The 24,746-nt window shown below is 37.7% G+C and overlaps 5 protein-coding genes, 1 long non-coding RNA gene, 1 other non-coding gene and 1 pseudogene across 12 annotated transcripts; 5 read left to right on the forward strand and 3 right to left on the reverse strand.

Annotated features, from left to right (window-relative positions):
- Positions 1-209: 209 nt before the first annotated feature.
- LOC133680159 (UDP-glycosyltransferase 87A2-like) lies at positions 210-2,006 on the reverse strand (annotated as a pseudogene).
- A 584-nt stretch (positions 2,007-2,590) lies between these two features.
- LOC133680161 (uncharacterized) lies at positions 2,591-4,934 on the reverse strand. Its single transcript, XM_062102978.1, has 5 exons — positions 3,785-4,934; positions 3,410-3,625; positions 3,217-3,321; positions 2,856-2,948; positions 2,591-2,760 (listed from the first exon to the last, which is right to left on the reverse strand). Exons 1-5 carry the CDS (start codon positions 4,932-4,934, stop codon positions 2,591-2,593), a joined length of 1,734 nt encoding a protein of 577 aa, XP_061958962.1.
- A 4,010-nt stretch (positions 4,935-8,944) lies between these two features.
- LOC133679932 (UDP-glycosyltransferase 87A1-like) lies at positions 8,945-11,651 on the forward strand. Its single transcript, XM_062102673.1, has 2 exons — positions 8,945-9,828; positions 10,640-11,651. Exons 1-2 carry the CDS (start codon positions 9,336-9,338, stop codon positions 11,536-11,538), a joined length of 1,392 nt encoding a protein of 463 aa, XP_061958657.1. The 5' UTR covers positions 8,945-9,335; the 3' UTR covers positions 11,539-11,651.
- A 1,757-nt stretch (positions 11,652-13,408) lies between these two features.
- On the forward strand, positions 13,409-15,724 carry LOC133679771 (UDP-glycosyltransferase 87A1-like). Its single transcript, XM_062102458.1, has 2 exons — positions 13,409-14,200; positions 14,636-15,724. Exons 1-2 carry the CDS (start codon positions 13,555-13,557, stop codon positions 15,514-15,516), a joined length of 1,527 nt encoding a protein of 508 aa, XP_061958442.1. The 5' UTR covers positions 13,409-13,554; the 3' UTR covers positions 15,517-15,724.
- Positions 15,725-19,101: 3,377 nt separating this feature from the next.
- On the forward strand, positions 19,102-22,726 carry LOC133679207 (uncharacterized). 4 transcript variants are annotated; one of them, XR_009836128.1, is made up of 4 exons: positions 19,102-20,169; positions 21,427-21,786; positions 21,991-22,193; positions 22,348-22,726. XR_009836128.1 is itself a non-coding variant. In XM_062101738.1 (2 exons), the coding sequence occupies exons 1-2, from the start codon at positions 19,396-19,398 to the stop codon at positions 21,640-21,642; spliced, it is 990 nt and encodes a 329-aa protein (XP_061957722.1). In that variant the 5' UTR covers positions 19,102-19,395; the 3' UTR covers positions 21,643-21,951. The 4 variants fall into 4 exon arrangements, 2 of the variants coding, with proteins under 2 accessions (XP_061957722.1, XP_061957723.1); XR_009836127.1 differs by having other exon boundaries at positions 21,991-22,726; XM_062101738.1 differs by lacking the exons at positions 21,991-22,193; positions 22,348-22,726 and having other exon boundaries at positions 21,427-21,951.
- Positions 22,618-23,581, reverse strand: LOC133679209 (uncharacterized). 3 transcript variants are annotated; one of them, XR_009836131.1, is made up of 3 exons: positions 23,175-23,549; positions 23,010-23,089; positions 22,618-22,809 (listed from the first exon to the last, which is right to left on the reverse strand). It is a non-coding gene; the product is annotated as an uncharacterized LOC133679209 (long non-coding RNA). The 3 variants fall into 3 exon arrangements; XR_009836129.1 differs by having other exon boundaries at positions 23,201-23,548; XR_009836130.1 differs by having other exon boundaries at positions 22,618-23,089; positions 23,175-23,581.
- Positions 23,582-23,664: 83 nt separating this feature from the next.
- TRNAG-GCC (transfer RNA glycine (anticodon GCC)) lies at positions 23,665-23,735 on the forward strand. The gene has a single exon. It is a non-coding gene; the product is annotated as a tRNA-Gly (tRNA).
- A 42-nt stretch (positions 23,736-23,777) lies between these two features.
- LOC133679907 (uncharacterized) lies at positions 23,778-24,612 on the forward strand. The gene is made up of 2 exons (XM_062102637.1): positions 23,778-23,893; positions 23,990-24,612. Exons 1-2 carry the CDS (start codon positions 23,854-23,856, stop codon positions 24,511-24,513), a joined length of 564 nt encoding a protein of 187 aa, XP_061958621.1. The 5' UTR covers positions 23,778-23,853; the 3' UTR covers positions 24,514-24,612.
- The last annotated feature ends 134 nt before the right edge of the window (positions 24,613-24,746 follow it).

Below are 24,746 nucleotides of genomic sequence, written 5' to 3' on the forward strand. Positions count from 1 at the left end.
TTGCAAATGACGGGGGCTAAATTGGTATCCACAGAGCCTAAATGTCTAATCAACGTATTCTGCTTAAAGACTTCGATATTATAATGCAGATTTCGTAAAGAAGAGTTCCAAATTCACAATCATTTCCGAAAACGCATCGTCGCAGACCTTAAATCAGCTAGCAATTAATGCATTATTCAATAACAATACTTAATTCATAATCAATCTGCTCACTTGGCCTGGCCTTGTGAAATGTCCCTGATGAAAGAATCAAGGTTGGTGTCAGATGATCCACCCTTTGCAATTGCTGCACTGCAAGTCTCTTGAAGTTATTTAGCTCTCTTCCTCATTTCTTTCACCTCACTGTTCTCTGCATCCATAAAACTTTTCACTAGCTTTGCAATTTCTTCTCGTGTCACCATATTTTCACTTCCAACCTCTCTCTTCACTCTCCACCCTATCTCCCAGTCTTCCACAATTATTTTGTGTTGGGAAAACTAGGAACGATCGGACACCAATTTACCCGGATCAATTCACAAATCACAAGTTTCAATTTTTTTCTCTCTTTATGCAGTAAAAATAGAATCAAACAATGATCAAATATAATGCAAATAATCACACCAATCAACACCAAGATTTTTACATGGAAAACTCGATGTGGAAAAAACGGATCTTAGTCCACCTAAAAACTTCCACTATCAATAAATAATGGGATCACAACTGTTTTTTCTTAGATTCAACTAAGGGATACAACATATATATCATTAAGAATAATTTATTTTTGGATTACAACAAGATTAAAGGAGAATTATTTGAGAAAAACTCACAAACTAACAGCCCCGTTTTCTGTCAAAACAACCAGCTTCCATAGCACCAATCTTTGATCCAACCGTCCAGAATGAAGAGGAACGTGTCTAGAAGCTGCTGTCAAAATCTCAGCTCAATCCAACCGTGAACGAGCTGGAAATCAAAGGAAGAACACAGGACACAGGCTGCTCTGCTGCCTCTTCTTCTTTCTTTCTCTCGGTTTTCTTCTCCTCTCTTGTTCAAAATTGCTACTGCCTCTACAGTGGCAGTTTCATTTAATTTAAATCAAAGAGGTAGCCAATTGTCTCTTCTTAATTAATGTGGTGGTCCCCCATCATATGATGCGGGGCTACACACAACATTTTGCTTTTTGAAATTTGATCCCAAAATATAGGAGAAGTAAGCATTGGAACTCCAGCAAAAACAGCTTCTAGAGTGGAATTCCACCCACAATGTGTCCAAAAACCACCAATAGCAGGATGGCGCAACACCCTCAATTGATCACACTATGGCACTACTTGCCCCATGTCACCACAACCATCTTTAAAAAGAGTTGTTTCCCCTCGTGACACCAACAAGAACCGAACGCCGCTATTATGAACCCCGGCAACAATTTCATTCAATTGGGAACTTGAAACTGAAAGGAAACTTCCCATTGAAACATAGAGCACAGAACCTTTAGGTTGGGAATTTAGCCATTCAATGAAGCCAGGGATATCGTGATTACTGCTAATAACTGATGTGTAGTCTTTGGGTTCGAAATAAGGTCTAGGAGGGCCAACAGGGTAGACAGGGAAAGCTAACTTCAACTTTAAAGCGTCAATGACTTGGGCTGCAAGCTCATAGACAGAAGTGAAAAGAAGATACTGATCAGCTTTCGAAGCCAGTGAAACGGGCTCTAAAGCTCGGGGCAAGGTTTGTCGACCAGTTCCATGGAATACTGTAGGAAAATCTACTCAACGTGTTGGAGGAATTCCAGAAATGTAGTCCACACGTTCTTCTCCACGTTCTGAAAAACACAAAAAAGATGCAAATGAAGTGAATTTTCATTGATGAATATTGTGAATATTATGACCTTTATTTTCTTTCTCCAGCAATGTTATTCAGCTCAGCATAAGAAACCATAATAACAAGAATCAGTCCTCATGTGCACCGAGGGTCTTGGCCTGGCGGTAGGAGGGGCTTGTCTCCTCCTGCTGCTCCTGGGTTCGAGTCCTCATGTGCACGTCTGTCACCCCCGTGATGCCTTACATGTCCACTGGGTTTGCAGGGTGTTCAGTGAGCCGTGAGATTAGTCGTGGTACGCGCAAGTTGGCCCGGACATCCACGTAAATAAAAAAAAAGAAAAAGAATCAGTCGCGCGCGCAAATCACATAATTCCATATATTGTTTATAACTTCTAGCTAAATAATATTTGTATTCCCCGGTTGTTATTTCCTTATGAATTTTTCCTCTTACAATCAGCCTTGGCAGCCTAAGTTGTCCTGACCATAGTTTTAAAACCCGACCCGGTCATCGACCCGGTCCAGTGATCGGGTCACGGGTCAGATGGGTTGACCCGGGTCAACCCAAAAAAAAAACCACATATATAAAACACCTAACTAGTTACAAATTTACAATGCAACACTTACATAAACCAAATTTAAATTTTAAACCAACAACATAAATTTAATTCAATATCCAAAACACAAACCAAATATAAAATTCTAAAATATTTTAAACAAAACATCCAACAACATAAATTAAATTCTAAAATATTTTAAACAAAACATCCAACAACATAAATTCTAAATCAACAACACATTCACTTTTGTTGAATGAACACATTAAGTTCTTCTGTGTCTATGGCAGCAAAATTTGGATCAAATGTCGATGGAAATGAGCCAATCTTGTCAACACCTAATAAATCATCAGCATGCTCCTTTGAAACTTCATCATCACAATCATCTTCAATCTCATTAACATTTATGACATCTACATTTCAAACATAATTAACAAATAAATATTATGTGTTAAACAATACTTTATTTTAAATAATATTTATCACTAAATAATCAATCATTAATTACCATCATCTAAAGTATCTTGTATGGTCATAGTTGATAGAGCTTGGTGAAAACTCTCTACTTCTTCCGTTGTCAAGATTGATGGGTCATCTTCGACTACCCAATTTTCAATGTCAAAAATTGTCTCAACATTAATTGGATCATAATTTCTTCCTTTCCAATAATTCCTATATATTAAAAGTGAAGGTAAACACAATATAAGTATTAATAATGCTACTAAACAAGATAAAATAATATTTAAGGAATTAGAGAAAAGAAAAATACTTTTGCTTCAATCTTAGATTGCAGTGGACGTAAACAAGATCATTAAGCCTTTGGTGCTCCAATCTATTTCTCTTCTTGGAATGAATATGTTCAAACATACTCCAATTTCTCTCACATCCCGAAGAACTACAAGTTTGACTTAACACTCGTATAGCCAATTGTTGTAGATTTGGAGCGCTGGTTCCATATGTCATCCACCATTCATCTATACAAAAAAATAATAAATAATGTAAAACTATGTCAATTGTGAAAGACTATGTCAAATAATATTTTTAAATATAAAAATTATATACCTGGAGGCATAAGCGTGCGATTATTTATTGCAGACGCTCGGCCAAAGTCATGTTCAGCATTCCTAAAAAACTTCATCTCACTTGTAATCTTACTTTGCAATGGTAGATTTCCATGTGCATACTTCTCAAGAACATCTAGAAGTCCAGAAATGGTTCTCATATGTTTATCCATTATATTTGCATCATATTGAAATCGAGGATTCAACCAAAATGCCGCTGCAAAAAGATTTCTATAAAATTGTCCATCCCACCGATTATTGATAATGTCTATGAAAGGTTTCACTTTAGGCTTTCTCTTTTGAAATCTCCTCATCATTTCTTCTTTTGCATGATGAATAGCATCATACAAATATCACATCGAAGGTCTATCATCACCATCAACCAATCGTAGAACTCGAACTAAAGGTTCACTCATTCGCACAATTATTACACATTCTTCCCAAAACAAAGAGTCTAGCACACTGTCAACAAAATTTTTTCCTTGGATATCTTTAGCATAAGCAGATGAGACCCATTCCCTAGATGTCACCATAGCTCTCAACTCATCTTTATGAGCTAAAATGCTTTGCAATGCAATGAAATTGGTGGCAAAACGAGTAGGAGCTGGACGAAGTATTTCTTTTCCTCTAGTGAACTTCCTCATCAAATACAATGGATAACAATGATTATAAATGTACTTTGTGATACCAGAAGCATGCTCAACAACACAACAAACTGACTGCAATTTACCAATGTCCTGGAGTATGAGGTTGATGCAATGAGCAGCACAAGGAGACCACAATATTGAAGGAAATTCTTCCATCAATAACCTGCCAGCAGCAACATAATTTGCAGCATTATCAGTCACCATATGCACAATGTTTTCTACCCCAACATATAAAACAACCTCTCTAAACAACTGATACAACAATCTAGCAGTCTTTGAGACATCTGATACATCCACGGTTTTCAAAAAAACTGTTCCTTTAGGACAATATACTAAGAAGTTAATTAAAGTCCTCCTCTTCTGATCAGTCCATCCATCAGCCATTAATGTGCAACCAGTCTTCTTCCAAATCTCTCGATAACTCTCAACATAAATCTTCACTTCATCAACCGCTTTTGCCAAGTAATAACCACGGATAGCATGTAAATTTGGTCCTTTATAACCAGGACCCATGGTTGTTACAGCATCTATGGCATGCTGATAATACACAGAGTTAACGGCATTAAATGGCACACATGCATCAAACATCCACTTCGCTAAAGCAAGATCACACCGTTCAACTGCTTCTTTCCTTTGCCAACAATTCTGAAGAGACTTTTGAGCACCAGGAGTTGTTCTCGGCATGAAATATGTCCCTAATGTTGCAGATTTCTTCTGCTTTCCATAACTTGTAGTTGATTGTTTTACAGTGCTGGTGCTTTGAATCTTTTTCTTTTTTGCAACCTTCGGTGGTAACATATGTTTTTTAGTATTGACATCCTCATCATCCTCCTCCTCATCATCATCATCACCATCATCTTCTAATTGCCTAATCATCATCTCTTCATGCTCTCTTTGTTGTGCATTAAATGGATTGAAATCTGCTTGCATTTCTCTAACTCTTTTTTTTGTTTCAACATTTCCTTTAAGGTTCAAAAGCATTTGATGTCGAACATCAGGAGGACATTTGCGACATTGTTCAACTTCTCCTTTAGCTCCAGCTAAGTGTTGCTTAAATCGATTAATGCCACCACCCGCAAATACTTTAACACAATATAAACATACTAATTTAGTTTTTTTACATCCAACACTAAGTTCAGGAGCTTCTCTACAATGACCCCATGCCAAATCTGTTCTTCCTCTACTACCACTTGACATGGAAATTGAAGGTTGAGATGATTGGGCCGTTGAAGGATCACTACTTGGAGTACTACCATCATGTGAAGACATTTTAAGGACCTGGCATAATTTATAAGATATCATTGGAAAATTCTTTCAACGAGATTACTAATTACTACCATAATTAAAGTTTCAATTCATTTCTATAACAAAATTCTGATTTCATGCTACTGCACACAATACTTCATCCTGTCTTATCTTAGAACTCAACAAGTTCAATTCAACAATAACTAATAACTAATTCTCACAAATTCAGTTAAACGGCCAACCATTATATCAACATCACAGAAAACTGAAATGGCCAACACCATTCATAAAATCAATATATCAACATCACGGAAGCAGAAACAGAAGCTGAAGCAAACGAACAGTCAACCAATATCAACTTAAGCAGAAGTAAACGAACAGGGACGACCAAAAATTAACAACAATATTCACAGCTACTTGCAGAATATTCACAGCTACAAAAATTAAAGAACGAAATATTCACATTTCAGTTTTCACAATCCAGTACTGTCGAAAACACAAAATAATAATCTAAAACAAAAATGGAAAGAAACTAAGATAGAACCACTAACTATAAAGATAAAGGAGGTGACTGTAAAGGTCTCCGACCGAGGCTTTGAAATCGCAGAAAAATAAAAGAACAGAGAAAACGAGATACATACCTGTGGGAAGAATCGTTGGGTCAATCGATGGGAAGAATTGATGGGTCAACAGAGGGAAGAACCGATGCCACTGTTATACTCTCCTGCAAGTTCAATCGAGAGGGAAGAAGATGAAATAGAGGATAGCGAAAGGCGAAAGAAGAAAGAAACCAGTAAAAGCTCATCTAACCTTATGCTCAGAATTGAAACGGCGATCAAGGATTCAAGAGTCTTCTGCTCATCTGCTCTTCTTCGCGACTGAGAGTGAAATGGGTTTGAAAATTTCTTGAAATTAATTAGGTCTTCTTCTCACTTCTGCAGTTCGGTGCTCTGTAAATTGCAATGCTTTCGTCCCTCTGCTGTTGTCGTTTTGGCTTTTTAATTGTAAAGGCCAAAACGACGTCGTTTCGGGCATGAGGATATAAAAAAAAAATATACCCGGGTCTCAGCCGGGTTTGGCCGGGCCGGCCGGTTCCCGGGTCAACCCTCCGGGTCGACCGGGTCAATTCCCAGCCTGTTTTTTACTTGGACCCGGCCCGGCCACAGACCCGGGTCGCCCGGGTCCCGGGTCGACCCGCCGGGCCGGGCCGGGTCTTAAAACACTGGTCCTGACATAGTTAGGATCGATGCTAAACAATGCATCATGTCATGTGTGTATAGAAGCTACATACTGCAACTCAACACTCCAAACAAGGTTGTCGCACGTCAAAAAATCCGCGCGGCGTCGGCTGGCGATTTTATCGTCGTTATGTTTGATTGCTTGAATTTGATTGGTTCGTTGGAGTCGCCACCTAGTATTCAATTGAGGGTTACTAGGAAACCCAGATGTACTGGTCTTGTCAGAGATTCCCGGGTAAGGGACTGGTTGTGGTTAGGGAAGGTATTAGCACCCCTAACACACCCTACCTGAGATAAGCTGCTTCGTGACTTTGATGTGTTAAAGAAGTTTTAATAATTATCTTTTCATCGGATATTAGAAATACAACTTACATGTAAGTTAATAATTCTTGACCGTGATCCAATCAAAATATTAAATTCTTCTTTAATCTTTACAATTTTATCTTAAATAAAAATAAAACATCCATAAAACAAATACAAACATACCCATACACTTTCACTATATTTTCCTTTTCTTTTCCTTTCCTTTTCTTTTTTTGTTTTTTACATACACAATTTTTACATGTAAAACAAATAACAAAAATTCAAAATAAATCAAATACAATAATATCTAAATATACACATCATCTGAAAGTTACAACAAAAACACAAAGAAATCCTCGGGAACAGTGCTGCACAGCCTTGGTGTCGTCTGAACAGCGGCGGCGCGTGGGTCCACGCGCCGCCACCGGCGAAGACCAGCGAGCTGGTGGATCGGGATCGCCTCCTTCTTCTCTTCCCGTCCGTACCAGCTGTGCATCTCCCCGTCACCTGCAAAGCAACCCAATCAACACAAACAGTTTCCGGTTCTCCTTTTTTTTTAGATCTGCCTCGGCCTCCCTTCTTCCTCTTGATTTTCTACTCTTCCCTTTTTCCTCTGGGGCCAACGCCGCCGTTGCTTGTTGCCATCTGGATGGTTGAAGATCGGAGGAGAAGCTGTCGGGACTGGTGGCGCGTCGGTGATCTTTGCTCCTGTAGGTGGCAGTGGTGATTGGCCTTGTTGCTGTCGTCCGTGGGGTCTGCTGGTGGAGGAAGAAGGATTGTTGCTGGCCGGTGAGGGAGACCGTGGGTCTGAGGAGACGATCTGTGAGGGGGAGCCGCCTGTGGGCTGCTGAAGGCTGGTCTGTGGCTGGATGTGGACGACACTGCTGGAGGAGGGCGCTGTTGGCTCCTTCGGGTGAAGAAGAAAGGCAAGCCGGCTGGGAGAGAGGGGAGGAAGATGGGGTTACAATGCTGTTATAGTCTGCTGTTGTGGGGAAGAAAATGCTGGAGGCGGCTGTTGATGAGGGAAAGGCTGTTCTGTGTTGAGAGGGACGAACCGATTTGGGGAAGAGAAGGAAACGCAGGGAGGAGATGTCAGGGGCAGACGTGAGACTTATGGCTGGTTTGTGGGTAGAAGCTGTGGTGGTCTGCTGTGAGGGTGGAGAGGCAGAGGTGGAAGGCTGAAATGGCAGGGGAAATGGCGATGGGAGGGGCTGTGTGCAGAGAAGAAAAAATCCTCTGGTGGGCAGCGGCGGTTGGGTGTGAAAGAGATAGGTTTAGGGTTTCTCTTCCCCTTTTTTATTTGTCAAAATTACCCTCCCCCTTCTTTGTTTGAGTTGTGGACCAGTATTTATAGGTAAAATATTGTTTGGATCTCAAAATTGGTCCCTTAACTTTCCTTCTTTTTTGTAAATTTGATTTTTCTTAATTTTTTTGTATTTCTTGAAAACGAGCCATATCAACGTCGACTCGATGAGGAAAATCAATGATTTTAAAAATAACGCGTTAAAAGTTGAACGCGTTCCAAATATCTTTAAAAAATTAAATTCTTTTTAGACGACGCTGCAAATGCTAAAAACAATGCAAATGTATTAAAAATGTATTTTTTAGGTTTTCAATGCTTTTCATGATTTTTGGATTTTTTCTAAAAATTTATTAAAACATGGGTCAAAATTTGGGTAGCAACACAAAGTTGTTAAGTTATCAATTCCATTCCGGATGATGTTTTGTTTTTTCAATTAGAATAATATATTTTAATTTTCGAGGACTTTAACATATCGTATATATATAATTAAAAATATTAATTTAATAAATATAATTTTAATTTTAATTTTAATTCAAAGATAAACTAACTTGAAATTATATAATTTAAATTTTAAATATAAATAAAAAAATAAAAATTAAATTGATATACTCTGATTAACTCTGCTGTTCGAAAACAGCCACTGCATAAGTAAAGGACTGTTCTCAAATCTATAGAGCTAAACATTAGACTTTTTGTACAGAAAGCATCGATCCACCTGGCAACCTCCTGCATACTGCAAGAGACAATGGACCATTTACTTCAATGCATGGCAACCTTTGTTCTATTTTTATCTCCTCGATCTCAATTGCTTGACCAAAAACAAATTGGAAGAAAGGAAAGGGGAAAACAATCAACCCACCATTCGATAGAAGACTATACTACCTTCAAAACAAATTGCAAGAAGTTAAAGGTCATAGAACCTTGGCAGGAGGAAGATTCTTTAAGCTAGGAGAGCTACTGCTGAGTTGCTTGTCTTTCTATCCTAGAATTCATCAAACTAGTTTAGAAAGCAACATCAACAAAAAAATGGTCAACTACGAAACAATTGGTTGTTTTTTTTTTATTAGTCTAATTATTGTATTCATTTCATGGAGAACAGTTCCATACGCCCCTCTTTATGAATTGTGAATATAATGGGCTCAAACCCTACTGTCAAGCGTCCACCAAATTGACCATCCCTTTTCATCAGAGATGGGATACATTTACAGGGAAGCAGCCGCCGGGTGTCACGTGGTGGCGATGCCCTATCCAGGTCGAGGCCACATCAACCCCATGATGGAACTATGCAAGTCACTTGTTAGAAGAAAAGATGACATCCGTGTTACTTTTGTAGTCACTGAAGAGTGGCTAAGTTTCATCGGTTCTGATCCTAAGCCTGATCAAATAAGCTTCAGCACTATTCCCAATGTTGTCCCGTCTGAGCTAGTTCGCGCTAGCAACATGCTAGAGTTCTTTGAAGCGCTCATGACAAACATGGAAGCTCCGTTTGAGCGATTTTTGGATCATCTTGTGCAGCGGCCGGCTGTCATAATAGCTGATACATATCTGCTCTGGGCTGTCAGGGTCGGGAATCGGAAGAATATTCCAGTGGCCTCATTTTGGCCTATGTCAGTTAATGTGTTTTTAATGTTTCATTATTTGGATCTTCTCAGGGAAAATGGACAATTCGTAGTGGATTTGTTAGGTGAGAAGAGCTTCACAATCCCATCTCTTGTCAGTTTTCTCAGAATATGAACATGGAAAAATGATAGAACTAAGAGTCCTATAATGGATCTATCTTCATATTTCACTATTTTTTTTCTTTTTCTAAAAGAATTTCATATAGGTCTTCAGCAGGCAGATTGAATATTTGGCATCATCCATCATTACTATTTTATAAGTCAAACTATGATCAAATGTGTTTAGGACATTACGTTTGAACTACTATCGAAGATCTTCGCCTAATTTTCATGGAATTAGAACTCTCAAAAGATATGCCATGATTTGAAATATTCAACTAGTTCAAAGCTTAAGCTTCATGGAGTTCAACACTCTGGTAATCTACTGAAGACATGGAAATTTAAAATCACTCATGTTGTTTTAACAATTTCAGTCTGTAATATTGTTGCTCTTTTAGCTGTGTCTTTGTATATCTGTAGTTTTTAACACTATTGTTCTTTCAAAACATTTTATATATTTAATTTTTTTTCTCAAGTGATAATAAGGTTTGATTTGTCATGACTCATTGATTGAACCAATGGCCCAGTAACCTGATGGACTCCTGTACCGGGCAGGTTTTCAAACTATATGATTGAATGGCATTAGCATTTCTTTTAATCCACAGTATTGGAACAAGTAAAAATACCAGCAAAAAGAAATATAGAGAATGAAAGATGAATCTACGATCATATTTGCATTCTGAAAGATTGTGCATTGCTCTAATTAGTTATGGATCCAGATGCAGAGATTTAATGGGATTTGCTTCATGTTTTGTTTCCTTTGTGTGTGAGGTTTAGAGAGAGGGTATGAACGTGCGGACTACATTCCAGGAGTTTCTTCAACAAGTCTGGTGGATTTCCCTTCTTTCATTAATGGGAGCAGCCCATACATGTTGGGTCGGATTGTGGAGGTATTCTCATGGGTGCCTAAAGCACAATATCTTTTATTCCCTTCCATCTATGAGCTCGAACCCCAGACCATTGATGCTATAAAAGCAGGATTCTCCTTTCCTGTCTATACTGTTGGTCCTTCAATACCGTACTCGAAACTTGAAGATGGATCTCATACGATTACTGCACATGGTGACATTGACTACTTGAGATGGTTAGATGACCAACCTAGTAAATCCGTTCTGTACATTTCCATGGGGAGCTTTCTTTCATTTTCCAGTGCCCAAATGGATGAAATTGCTGGCGGTTTGCATGATAGTGGTGTTCGATACTTATGGGTGGCTCGTGGAGAAACTTCTAGGTTGAAAGAGGTTTGCGGTGATAAGGGATTAGTAGTGCCCTGGTGTGACCAGCTGAGGGTGTTGTGCCATCCATCTGTAGGAGGATTTTGGACGCATTGTGGGTGGAATTCTGTTCGAGAAGGTATTTTTGCAGGTGTTCCTTTCCTCACTTACCCAATTTCTGCAGATCAACGCCCAAACAGCAAGTTAATCGTGGAGGACTGGAAGGTTGGCTGGAGAGTGGAGAAAGAGTATAGGGTTGAAAATCTTGTGAGAAGGGAGGAAATTGGAGGACTTGTGCGGGATTTTATGGATTTGGATAGCAATGAAGGAAAAGAGATGAGGAGGAGAGTGAAAGGATTTCAGGAGATATGCCAACAAGCAATCTCCAAAGATGGATCATCTGAAACCAACATCAAATCCTTCATCAGGGAAATCAGCATTGGTCATTTGTCATGTTCTTAGGTTCTTTCAACTATGAATGAATACTTTTTTCTTGGTATAAAACTATGAATGAATACTTGAAGCATGTGCCATTTGTTTTCTGGAATAAATGTTAACTGGAAATTCATTTACAAGCCATTTGAATTAAATTTGCTTGGGTAATTATCTAAACGAAGCAAAATGCAGCAAGCAAAATCTATTTGACCTGTTACTTATTATCATTTTCTCAAATACATCAGAATCACCAATGTGCAGGGTATGTACTACAAAGCACGTGGAAAAACATATAAACGGAAGATTCAAATTCAGAATTCAGAACGAACTGCTTGAAATTTCTCAATTGTGCTGTTACATGCAAGTTAGAATATAGAAAGGGGCTTCTTGGTCTATACAGCTGAATGACCAATTCCAGTTAGATCATCTTATTTACGTTTTAGCTTTATTTATCATTTCTGAGCAATAGAATGCTTTCATCTTGGTTGTTTTACGTACTCTGATAATATCACAGTGAGACGGTAAATCTGGTTTAGGAAAAAGGTTGGTCAAAATGCTTATAATGCTGTATCAAATGTGTGTTGTCTGGAAATTAATTCTTCTCTTTACTTATGGAAAATCAAAAGATAATGGTTTACTGTATCTTACTTAAACAGTTGAAGAGAGCAAATGGTATATTATCTTTGCCAAATATTTTTCATGGATGAATACCAGGATTGTGTATGTTTAATATCTAAACTACTAAATCACTATATCAGTATTTTGTCTATGATGAATCTGAAGAAGCTATCTTCTTCTCCTGGGGCCAATACTTTCTGGACAGAGCTATTGGAGCTTTCTCATTGGTGCATCAAGCACAACATCTATTATTCCCTACAATCTATGAACTTGAACCCCGAACCATTGACATTTTAAGGAAAAAGTTTTCGTTCTCTGTTACAGCCAAACTGGTAAAACCGTTTTATACTTCTCTTTATGGAGCATTCTTTCAGTTTCCAGTACTCAAACGGATGAATTCACAGTTGATTTCCGTTAAGTGGTGTTCGGTTCTTGTGGGTGGCACGTAGCGAAACTTCTGAATTGAAAGTAATTTGAGGTAACTTGGGACTAAAAGTGCCCTCTCTGGTGTGACCAATTAAGGGTGTTGTGCTATTCTTCTGTAGGAGAATTTTTGTCACTTTGTGGATGGAATTCTGTTCAAGAGGGCATTTATTCAGGTGGTCGTTTTCTTACATTCCCGATAGCTTCAATTCAAAATTAAGATTGGAAGGAAGATTGGTTACAAGATGCAGGAAAAATCAGGAGCAGAAAGCTTGGTTAGAAAACATGAAATATATAGCAGGAATTCATGAATTTGAAAAGCAATGGGAAAGAAATGAGGAGAAAAGCAAGAGAGCTTCAGGACATGTCAGCACGCAATTGCACAAGAAGGGACTTCGAATCTAACATTGAAGCCTTCATCAAAGGCATATCATGCCACAACCATATTAAGTTGAACAAAATATTCTTGCTGCTTCCTTGTGGCTAAACTTCTTGGCTTTGTTCCTTGTTGTCTAAAACTAAACGTCCACTCTAATTACGAATATGGTTGCAACTTGCAAGATTACTCAAATGCGTAATAAAGGGAGAACACGAAGAATGAGAAAGAAGTTCATGAATGAATCTGTTAGGAAGCGTAGCAATGTCAGTTTATTGCATGCTTGTGCTTACCCTATTGAACTAGATTGGCTCGTTTAAACTTGACTTGAGAGTTGAGAAATTGACACTGTACTTCGATTTCCACGCACAAATAGAGTCCATTGAGAGTTGAGACAGTAAATATATGTAGTATTTCTTTTTCTTTTTGAAATCTAATTTGGTCCTCCTCTTCATGTTCCATTGAGAGTTAAATTGATCTTTCAAAGAAAATGTTGGGTAATCTTTACACAGTGATGCATATGATGGATGGATGGCTATAATCGTTCTGTTTTCTATGGAAAGGCATCAATTTTACCCTTTTCCACTAAAAGCAACTGAGACTTTTCTTCAGATGACTCGGACTCGATGACGTTGGAAGTATCCCTGTGTCCGCTCCACCATCTCTTAAGAGGGGGCATTGTCGTTATCTACGCTTCCCAAATAACCTACTCCTTTCTTCTACAAGCTTGGAAATTCATAGCCAAGGATCCTCGCCTTGTTTCAGACATGGATGCTGTTACCGTTAAACCAACCTATAGCTGCCACGTAGTGGCCATACCTTATCCAGGTCGAGGCCACGTAAACCCCTTGATTAACTTCTGCAACATACTTGCATCAAAAAAACCAGACACTCTGATAACCTTTGTAGTCACTGAAGAATGGCTTGGCTTCATTAGCTCCAGTTCTAACAGCAGGCCCAGTAACCTCCAATTTGGCTCCATACCCAACGTTATTCCATCAGAGCTGGTCCGCAACGATGATCCAGTTGGGTTCATTAAAGCTGCCTTGACTAAGATGGAGACCCCATTTGAGGAGCTTCTTGATAGTTTTCATCAGCCTTTGAGGCCTACTCTTATATTGACCGATGCTTTCCTGTTTTGGGCGATTGGTGTCGGGAATCGAAGGAATATTCCGGTGGCTTCATTTTTTCCTATGTCTTCGACAGTGTTTTCTGTGTTTTATCATCTTGATCTTCTTGCACAGCATGGACACCTCCCCGTGGACTTGTCAGGTAAGGTCAATTCTAGCTTTCTTTCCTCTTTTCAAAGAAGGGTTATAATTTAGTTTCTGCAAGAATTATTCCACTGTCATTATAATACATATAATATCTTAGCAAAATTTCTGAGATCCTCGTTGCCTAGTAATTGTAAATGGATTTATCTTTTGTTAGCATGTGAATTATTTTTATTGTAGAGATAATAAATGTGTTGCTTTAGCATGTCAAATTTGCTGTATATATAAGGGACTCTTTGTCTAAATCTGTCAGTTACATTAGCCACAAATGATACATGTAGTGAATGAATAGAAAAGCTTTAATTGATACAGAGCATTACATAATGGTTAAGAGTTTATAAATTCTTTTTTGTTCAGTGATTCTATAAGTCAGAAGAAATGCAAAATACTGATAACTTGCTTGCTGTATGCCTACTTCTCTATTTGGGTACAGAAAAGGGTAATGAAATAGTGGATTACATCCCCGGAGTTTCTCCATTACGTCTACTGGATCTCCCATCCTTCATATTTGCAAGCAACCAATATACACTTCACCGAATCTTGGACCTTATTTCGTGGATTCCTAAAGCACGGTACCTCTTATTTCCGTCAATTTATGAGCTTGAATCTCAAGTTATAAAGGCTTTAAAATATAAAATTTCAATTCCCGTTTATACCATTGGTCCTGCCATACCTGACTTGAAACTTAGAGACAATTCTTCTTCAAGTAGCAATAACAATGAACTCAACATTGTACAATGGCTAGATTGCCAACCTGAAAGTTCAGTTCTGTATGTGTCTTTGGGAAGCCACGTTGCAGTTTCAAGTGCACAAATGGATGAGATTGCAGCTGGTTTGTGTGATAGTGGTGTCCGATTCTTGTGGGTGGCACGCGATAAAACTTCTAGGTTGAGACAGGTTTGTGGTGATATGGGGTTGGTAGAACCATGGTGTGACCAGTTGAAAGTGTTGTGCCATTCTTCTGTGGGGGGATTTTGGACACATTGCGGGTGGAATTCTGTTAAAGAAGGTATTTTTGCTGGTGTGCCTTTTCTTACCTTCCCTATAGTTGCTGACCAACTGACTCATAGTAAGGTAATTGTGGAGGATTGGAAGATAGGTTGGAGAATGAAGAAAGAGGTGGTAGCCAAAACTTTGGTGGCAAGAGAGGAAATTGCAGGGCTTGTGCAGAAATTTATGGATTTAGGAAGAGCTGAAGTCAAAGAAATGAGGAGAAGATCAAGAGAGCTTCAACAAGTATGTGAACATGCAATTGCTGAAGGTGGAACTTCTGAGATTGACATTAATGCGTTCATCCGGGACATCTCACAATGACCAAGTCAGATCCATTGTTCTTGGACATCTTGGCGACAAATCTAATAAATAAAATCACAAACAAGTAATGCAATGAAGTTATCAAAACCTGTGTGAGCATGGATTTTGTTCGCTTACTGGTTGATGCAAGTAATCTTCTTATCCCTGTATTATTTGGGACCAAATGGATCTTGAGATCCGTTCTCCTAGTAATTTCTGTTTTCAGCCACTTCTCCTATGGTTATCGTTTCAACTTGCCAGAATTAACTGTAGAAATTTTATCTGATCATTTTGAGGTCATATTTTTAGTACTTTTATGGCAATGGACACCGACAAGCATGTTGTTCAAAAAGAAAGAAAGTTGAAAAGGCCACGGACTCGCCAATTGTAGTGGCAGTTCGGTGGTCTTTGGACAGATATGTGCGTTTGTCTCCTGTAAGGTTGAAATGCTGCCAATTTGTGCCGAAGGTGACATTGCTCTGCTAGTTGATTTTTAAAAAAAAAAACTGAAGTAAAAAAAAATCTTTTTGATTAAACACTTTTCAAATGTAAAAATAACTAGTTGATTTTTAGGAAAGGCTATAACTTTTGAGGGGGTATTATTGTCTATGGATCTTGATAAAATTGAAAAGAGAACAATTCTTTTACAAATCGGCCTCCTTTTCAGCCATGTCTTTTGAAGGATTCTAACTGAGGAAGGTAGAGCTATCAAGGCCCACAAATTGACTATCAAACACCAAAACTTTGGATTTACCGACAAAAACATCACTCAAAGAGCTTCCATGCGTCAGAAAGATTTCTAGACTATGGATTGGCTTGCAGCCCAACGCTTGTAACCCAGAAATCTTAGGAAGATGCATGGGTAGTGCAACATACAAACAAGAGCTCGCGTGCTTCTGCAGCCTTCAGAGGCGTTCTCATACAACAAGAATGGAGACAATAGTCCAAATCATTTCCTGCACTTTCAATGTATTTTTCAATTAAAAAACAAATGCAAGGTTGTTTAAACTTTGGTGCCAATTACACGAAAGGATTTAAAGTACAAATTAATCCCTTAAGTTATTATATTTTTGATACAAGGAGAAAACACTAGCTAGTGATATCACAATAGGACATGACTCTTCATGTTCCCTTTTGAACATGATAAAAACTGAATTATCATCAAGGCTCCAGCACACACTGCATCTTTATATTTCAAATGAATGTGGAGTACATCGCATCTTTCACAATTCACAGTAACTACTACTAAACAATAAGAAAATAAAATGCATTGCTTGATTAAAACATTGCTAGATAGCCGCCCAAAACTCTCCTTGGACTTTTGATGGTTGAGCAAAAAAAAATAAGAGAGTGATGCTGGAGAGATTAAAACTTTTTAAAAAAAATTATTTTACTCATTAATATGTGAATACCATGATTTTCCTCTAAATTTTTATAAATTAAATATTTTTTTAAACGATATGAGTCTGGCATAACTTAAGATACTTGAATTTAATAATCAGCTATATCTAAGACAATATAAATCAGGTGAACATGTCAAACTTAAAATATTTAGGTTTGACAATCAACTAAACCCAAAGCAATATATGTTTGGCGAATGTATCAGATCCAAGATTAATTGTCATTTGATAATCAATCAAACTTAAGATAATATGTGTCTAATAAATATAAAATAAATTTGGTGAACATGTCAACTATATTTAAATTTGATAATCAACCAAACTTAAAACAATATAAGTTTATCGCATATATCATATCCAAATAATTCATACTCCTTCAAAATTATAATTTTTTTTTTATTAATCTCAAAACCGTTCAATTTAGGAGTCTGCTCTGTCATTCTATTCACGCACGCCATCACACTGATTATCCGACTTCATCACCTTGTTATGGATGTGATGAATTTTTAGCATCTAGTAAAAGAATTTAGCTAAGAAACTGTCTATATCCGTAGCCTCGGTGAAAATAAAATAATAACACTATAATTAAATGCTTTGGCTAGATGTGTGCTTTCAAAGTAATTATTGTTGATGATTTTCTTGCCTCTCGTAAGTGACTATGGTAAGTACATTGTAAATTTGATGATCTAGATTTGATTAAAGAAAAAAAAATTAATAGTTAAGTAGGAACCATTTTTAATATATATTAAAATTATGTATGTTTACTAGTTTATTTTTAATTTAATAGTTTAAATACAATGATCACAACAAAATTTAATAGAAAAGTACCATATCAATATCCCACAATATGTTATTGGTTGGATTAATTTTTTTAACATAAAAAAATACCAACAAACAAAAAAATATTTGTTGTTGACTAGATGTGATTTAATTGACTTAAAAAATTCAAAGACAACCCGGACAACTGGTACAAAATATAGTTTAACAAAAAAAATTAAGATAATTTTTTTAAAATATCAAAATGACAGCATATTGAATCAACTCGAGATTAATTTGTCAAATCTATAACCTTGATCTTAAGACCATGGTAACCCCAACAAAAAGCAAATTAAAATAGATTGTGAAGCCTAACTCTCAATCAACTAAATATCAAATAAAAAAAAAAGAACCCAAGTTAACTCAGGTTAACATATAAAACTCACGACTTGAGCCATGAGACCGATATAACCCCATAAAAAAATCAAAATAAATTGTGAAACTCAAATTTCAATCAATCCAATATTAAAGGATAAAATTGAGAAAAACAAATCAATTAAAAAAGGATAAACAAACAACTTGAGATAACTTATCAAATTCATGATTCTGATCATAAGACCATAATAACTTCATAAAAAATAAACTGAAACAAATAATAAAGCACATTTCTCAACAAATCCAATTTTGAAGTATGAATTTTTTTTTAAGAAATCAATTCTCAAAAGGAACTAAAAAATATGACCCGAGTTAACCCACTAAACTCATGACTTGGATCACGAGACTATGATAATCTCGTAGAAAGTAAATCAAAACAAATCATGAAGCATAATTCTCAAACAATAAAATATTTAAGAATGAGATTGACAAAAAATGATAATTAAACAAAGAAAAAAAAATTGAATCAACCAAGTTATACTTTCAAACCCGTGACCCGGGTCATGAGATTAGAATAACCTATAAAAATCAAATAAATTTTTTTATGAAGCTTAATCCTTGACTAACCAAATTTTAAAAGATAAAAATAAAATTGAAAAAAATACATAGATTTGTTTTAAAAAAAAAACAAAGCATTGTTGGAATTAATAATGTTTTATTAGGAGAGACATTAAAAGCCATATCTTTATTAGTGTTTTGTTAAATGTTAAATAATATAAGAAAACCTTGAAAAATATAACAAATGGAAGCATCATTAAACATATCTAGTTATACCAAAAAAAAACATGGTGCACCTTCTGGTCAACAATTGTCCTCGTTTATTCTGCTTGCATGGTATAATCTTGCAATGTGGTCTCGAACGTGTAATTTGTAATGTGTGTGTCAAATAACCATAAAAAATATTGTTTAGAGGTCTAAATTAAAATTAGTTAAGAATTTAGGGACTAGCTTGTATTGACATTCGGACACCTAAACCCCCGTGCTTGCCGCAACCAAGTCAAATCTTACATGACACATATTTTTGTAAAGAAAATAGAGACCCAAAATCTTGGAAACCCTAACCGGATACCCACGTTAATCTTATATAAAAAATAAATACCCACCTTCTCCTCTCCTTCTCATTCTCCTTCTCCTTCTCCATTTATCCCTTTCTTTCTGCTAAACTTCAACAGATGTAAGTGTTGTATGTATGGCTGTAAGTAACCCTTATAACCCAACACCAAAATCTATCTCAGAACAAGAATAGTCAAAATCTCTCAATTCTTCACTCCACCAATTCTCTCAATAAAACGACAAAATATTCTTCGCCATGGCCACCGATGCCACCACCACCAAATTCCAAAACCCCACCGATTTCCGCCCCGATTTCCACTCGGAGAAAATCTCCTCCGCAACCTCTTACGACGGTCTCCATTTTTGGCAATACATGATTTCCGGTTCCATAGCCGGTCTTGTGGAACACATGGCCATGTTCCCTGTTGATACAGTCAAGACCCATATGCAAGCAATCGGGTCTTGCCCCATTAAATCCGTTAGTGTAACCCAAGTCCTCAATTCCCTTCTCAAATCCGGAGGCCCTTCTTCCCTTTACCGTGGCATTGCCGCCATGGCTCTTGGCGCTGGTCCTGCCCACGCTGTCCATTTTTCAGTTTATGAAGTCTGCAAGAAACATTTGTCGCGAGACAACCCAAATAGTTCAATTGCTCACGCCGTCTCTGGTGTTTGTGCAACGGTTGCTAGCGATGCGGTTTTTACACCAATGGATATGGTAAAGCAGAGATTGCAATTGGGGAGTGATAGTGTTTATAAGGGTGTTTGGGATTGTGTTAAGAGGGTGGTGAGAGAAGAGGGGTTTGGTGCGTTTTATGCTTCGTATAGGACGACTGTTTTGATGAATGCTCCATTTACTGCGGTTTATTTTGCAACATATGAGGCTGCGAAGAAGGGCTTGATGGAGATTTCTCCTGAGAGTGCTAATGATGAGAACTGGGTTCTTCATGCTACTGCTGGTGCTGCAGCTGGAGCATTGGCGGCTGCTATTACCACACCACTCGATGTTGTTAAAACTCAGTTGCAGTGTCAGGTATTTTCTTCTTGCTCTGTTTTTAATTCACAGTGAACTATTTTGCCAATTTTAAGAAAATATGAGGCAAATAGAGAAAGAGGATGCCTACCTGTTTAATCGCACTATTCCGGCTTCATATCTAACATTTATATCATCCTATTGATTTTTTTATGCTGCCATAGTCCGAACATCTTCTAAAGTTTTGGCACGCCATAACAACAGTTCATTTTCTGACCGAGCCCGATGTAATTTTTTAGCAGTTTGCAAACCCTGTATATTAGGTGCTTTACAAGTATTATGGCTGTAAGGGAAGCAATTTGTCATCTCTCATTGTTTATACTTTTATGGGTTTGGTTTAATCTTCCACATCTGACTATTCCTTATCAGTCTCAATCGAAATGACTTTGACAAGAGTTGAATACCGAATGTTAAATTGGTATTCTCATGTTACTGATATCACACCTCTGCATGTCTGTTTGTTTGTTAAGGAACTTGTTATGCCTCTTCCACTAATGATGTAAAGAACATCGCTGGAAAGTCAATAGAGTGCGGGGACATCAATCTATCAATGGAGCAGCAAATACTGGGCTCATGTCCAATTTATAAATTAGGATATTCTTCAACCAAGCACCTGCTATTCTCTGTAATTGACTTCCATAGAGCCTCGCAAATACTAATGACTTGACCATCTAGCCTAGCCAGCAGTAATCACCTTCTTATGCAAGTACCACATAATTCGACTCCTGAGCTAACTTGGACACTAGTCAATTTTTGTATGTCTTTCTGTTGTGTGTCTTGTGATGCCTAGTAAGTGTTGCTTGTTCATTGATGATAAATTTGCGTTGAAGGTCTTGAAGAATTTCATTGGTCCACTCCATTTTGTATTTCAAAAGGCATAGCTTGTAAGAATCTACTAAGGCTACTAGATGTATCATGTAACCTATTGGTGTCCGGTCCTGTGGTGCAAACCCTTGCATAGTAGGGGAGATGGAGTGAGTTAATGTTTGAGATTATGGTAGTGGTTGTTTTTTAAAGTGATTTTCGATTGGAAATGCATTAAAATAATGCCATCAAAATGATCCAAAACTATTAAAAAAAATTAAAGCAAAAACACTTTTTGAACGTAAAATCAAACACTCTTATGATAAATTAGTTCTCAGGTTCACTTTCTGTCATTGTCACATAAAGACAATAGCATGTGTTAATTTGTGTATAATCTATTACGGGTGTTAAATTTCTCTTAACGATAACAATGAACACTGATTGGATATGCAGGGTGTTTGTGGGTGCGACAGATTTAAAAGTGGTTCAATTGGAGATGTGATTAAAACAATAGTTAAAAAGGATGGTTACAGAGGCCTCATAAGAGGTTGGATCCCAAGGATGCTCTTCCATGCACCAGCCGCAGCAATCTCCTGGTCTACATACGAGGCCTCAAAATCTTTCTTTCAGGAACTCAATGATAATAGTAACAGTGACAATGTCACTTGAATAACCAAGGAGCGAAAGGGTATTCGCTATTCTGCTGATGCATCACAATAATGTGTACAAGTAATGAGATGCTAGCTTCCCACGAGAGATCGCAAGCAAGCACGTGTACCATTTTTTCAGGCCCAGTTGCTGTCAATTTAATTGGTATTACGAGTCAAATTGATTGGTCATATAGAATTTACTGCTGAATACTTAGCTGCTCATTTAATAATCCTGTTGTCCCTGCATTTTTTCCTTAAAATTTTCAGTTCCATAACGATGCAAGATTATTTTATTTCAACAAAAAAAAAATTATCGTTTATCTGGATACTCAAGAGTTAGTTACCATTGCTATCTCTCCTTTTGCAGCTATTGATTTCCACTCAGTTTTCTGATCGTGGTGATTCCATTGATGATTTTGGAGCTTATTTGTTTTTACTCGGTTTTATTTTTGGGGTCTCTATTATGGCGTCTGGCGAACATTAAGATATCATAGGTTGACATAATGATACCACGAGTCTAGTTATGCCAGGAGCAGATGACAGTATTGAATCTACAAGAATGGTATCCGGGTAAAACTTTCCTTCGTCTCGGTCAATTTCAATGGCATCATTAGGAGATGGTTTATTTTTAACCAAGACTATCATTTTTCTATTTGGATTTGCCTTTTTTTTCCTTCCAAATATGGACGCATGCTTCTGCGGCCTTATAATTCGTAAACCGCAGCTTTTGCACCCCTACAGCATACTGGGAGTACTGTCACTGCATTCATGTTGAATCAACCTTTACGGAGGGCCTGTAGATGACAGCAGAAGCGATTGCCCATTTAGCACATTCCGATGGTATACTCACGTGACACGGCCATCATTGGTGAAAGGACAGGGTAATGCTAAGTTTCTAACTACTTGATGGGAGAAAAGGAAAAAAGGGGCTATGGTGGGCGGAGGAGGAGGAGGTGATCTTTTTTATGTAATTTCGCTTCCATGTTAGCGTCAATTTATATTCAAATGTGGACACTTTCAATTTCCTTGGCGTCATTACAAGATCCTCGAACTTTACAAGACAACCAAGAAGCCAGGAATAAATAAGAACTTCGTGACTATAATTCGAGTGTTTTTTCCTGTTCTCTACGAGTTTCACCAGTTTGATCCTCAGCCAAGGGAAGAATATATGTTGTGAGCTCACAACCTGACCAACAATCACAGTAATATCATCAACTTTTCCACCAGCCAAACAAAGAAACTCACTTGGTGGTGTTGAGGAAACAAAACTCGTCTTTGTATCAGTAATATAAGAAGTTTTAGTAGTGAGCTTCATGCCAAGAATTTTAGGGTGATAAAAATGCATGATAAAAAGGAATAGCAATATACTTATGTACGGTTTCATACCCAGAGACACCGTCAGCAACAGCAACAACTCCCCCATTGTAGTCGTGAACAAAGAATGCATCATCCCCACCTCTCTCAACCTATCAAAAGACCAAATTTCAAAGTTCAAATAAATGTTATTAACATCCAACCAAAAGCATAAAGATGAACAAGTAATTGGCTTACCTTTTTAAGGTGCAGGTAACACTTACCAGGCTCTTTGAAGGAGCTGATTTTGAGAGCTCCCGTTCAGGCTTAACCGCCTACATTACTATTGCGTTTTTCTTTTTGCAATTGTCGATAAAGTAGTGAAAAGGAAGAAACTGGGAAAAACAGCTCACCGCCGAATTGTTATGGTTTCGGATGAAGCTGCACAACAACTCGTTTTTCTTAGGAATTGAATTCGGATTTGATAGTGATATATTTGGAACATTGATTGGGAGAGACCGAGAAATCGAAGCCCTTAATATGGGAAACATCCCCATTTCCCGCTTCGACCCTCTCTCCCACCCTCGAGTAACTATCCACAACCCACCCTTTTTGCAGAGCGAGCTCAAATCAAATGCGTGTGGATCTAGTTAAAAGTTAAAACAAACAAAGCACTCTCTTCCAGGCAACCAAAAGTTAGATTGTATTCATTAATAATATAGTTTATCTTGAACTCATAGATCAACAAGCACCAGTGGTCTAGTGGTAGAATAGTACCCTGCCACGGTACAGACCCGGGTTCGATTCCCGGCTGGTGCAAGCATTTTTATTTTTAACTTTCTGTATTTTTGACACTTTTATTTTTATTTTTTAAATAAATCAATCAATCTTGGCCTTGCTTTTCTAAAATTTTCTTTCTCTATCTCCATCTCCAACGATGAACGCCACTCCCTTTTCCCCACCCGATCTCCTTCAAGGTAAAATCAGTCAATCACATTCACATTCCTTTTCTTTCCTTATTCTTGGTTTATAATCTCCAATTTACTTTTCTTTTCTTTTTATCTGTTTTGTAGACAACAATTCGGAAAGCGATACCGAAACGAATCCGGATGACACACCCGAATACTACCAGCCAATCTCAGCCGTTGATTACGATGACTCCCACTCCGATCAATCAAACTCAGATGAAGAACACCATAACAATCCCCACTTTTCTGATTACCACCAGCACCACCTTGACAACGGCCACTGTGCGCGTCAAGCAGAGGATGGAATCTCGACTCTTAATCTAAACGAAGATGTCGAGGGAAAGAGCAGCAGCAGCGAAGATGGCGATGAAGAGGGATTAGAAGAAGAGAGAGTAGGAGAGGAATCTGAGACGGCGATCTTGAGGGCGTTTAGAGAGGACGAGAGTAGAAGGAATGCGCCGTTGACGCCAGAGAATGCGACACGTGTTATGGAGGCAATGCGTGGTGTGTCGTTGGGTAGTTTTGTTCCTGACTGGGCGGGTGGGGTTGGTGGAGAGCAGTGGATTGATGAGCTTAGGAGATTGAGGCAACCACCTGGTGCTGGAAATCAACCTTCCTTTCAAAATTAGATGTCTTGCTTTCGGGATTTTGCTCTCTTTTTATTTCTTCTTTATGAAGACTATTCCTTGCGTCCTTTCTTACTCGTATCAAAAGCTTTTTTAAATTTTAATGGAGTGTGATGTGAAGAATCTATGAACATTTGTAGTTGAATCCATCAGTCAACTGTTTTTAAATCCAATTGAGCTAAATGGGGATGGGAATGGGAATGGGATTTCCCCGTTTCAACAAGCAAAACCGAAAC

This window comes from Populus nigra, chromosome 19, assembly GCF_951802175.1.
Source record: "Populus nigra chromosome 19, ddPopNigr1.1, whole genome shotgun sequence".
In the NCBI taxonomy this organism is placed as follows: Eukaryota; Viridiplantae; Streptophyta; class Magnoliopsida; order Malpighiales; family Salicaceae; genus Populus; species Populus nigra.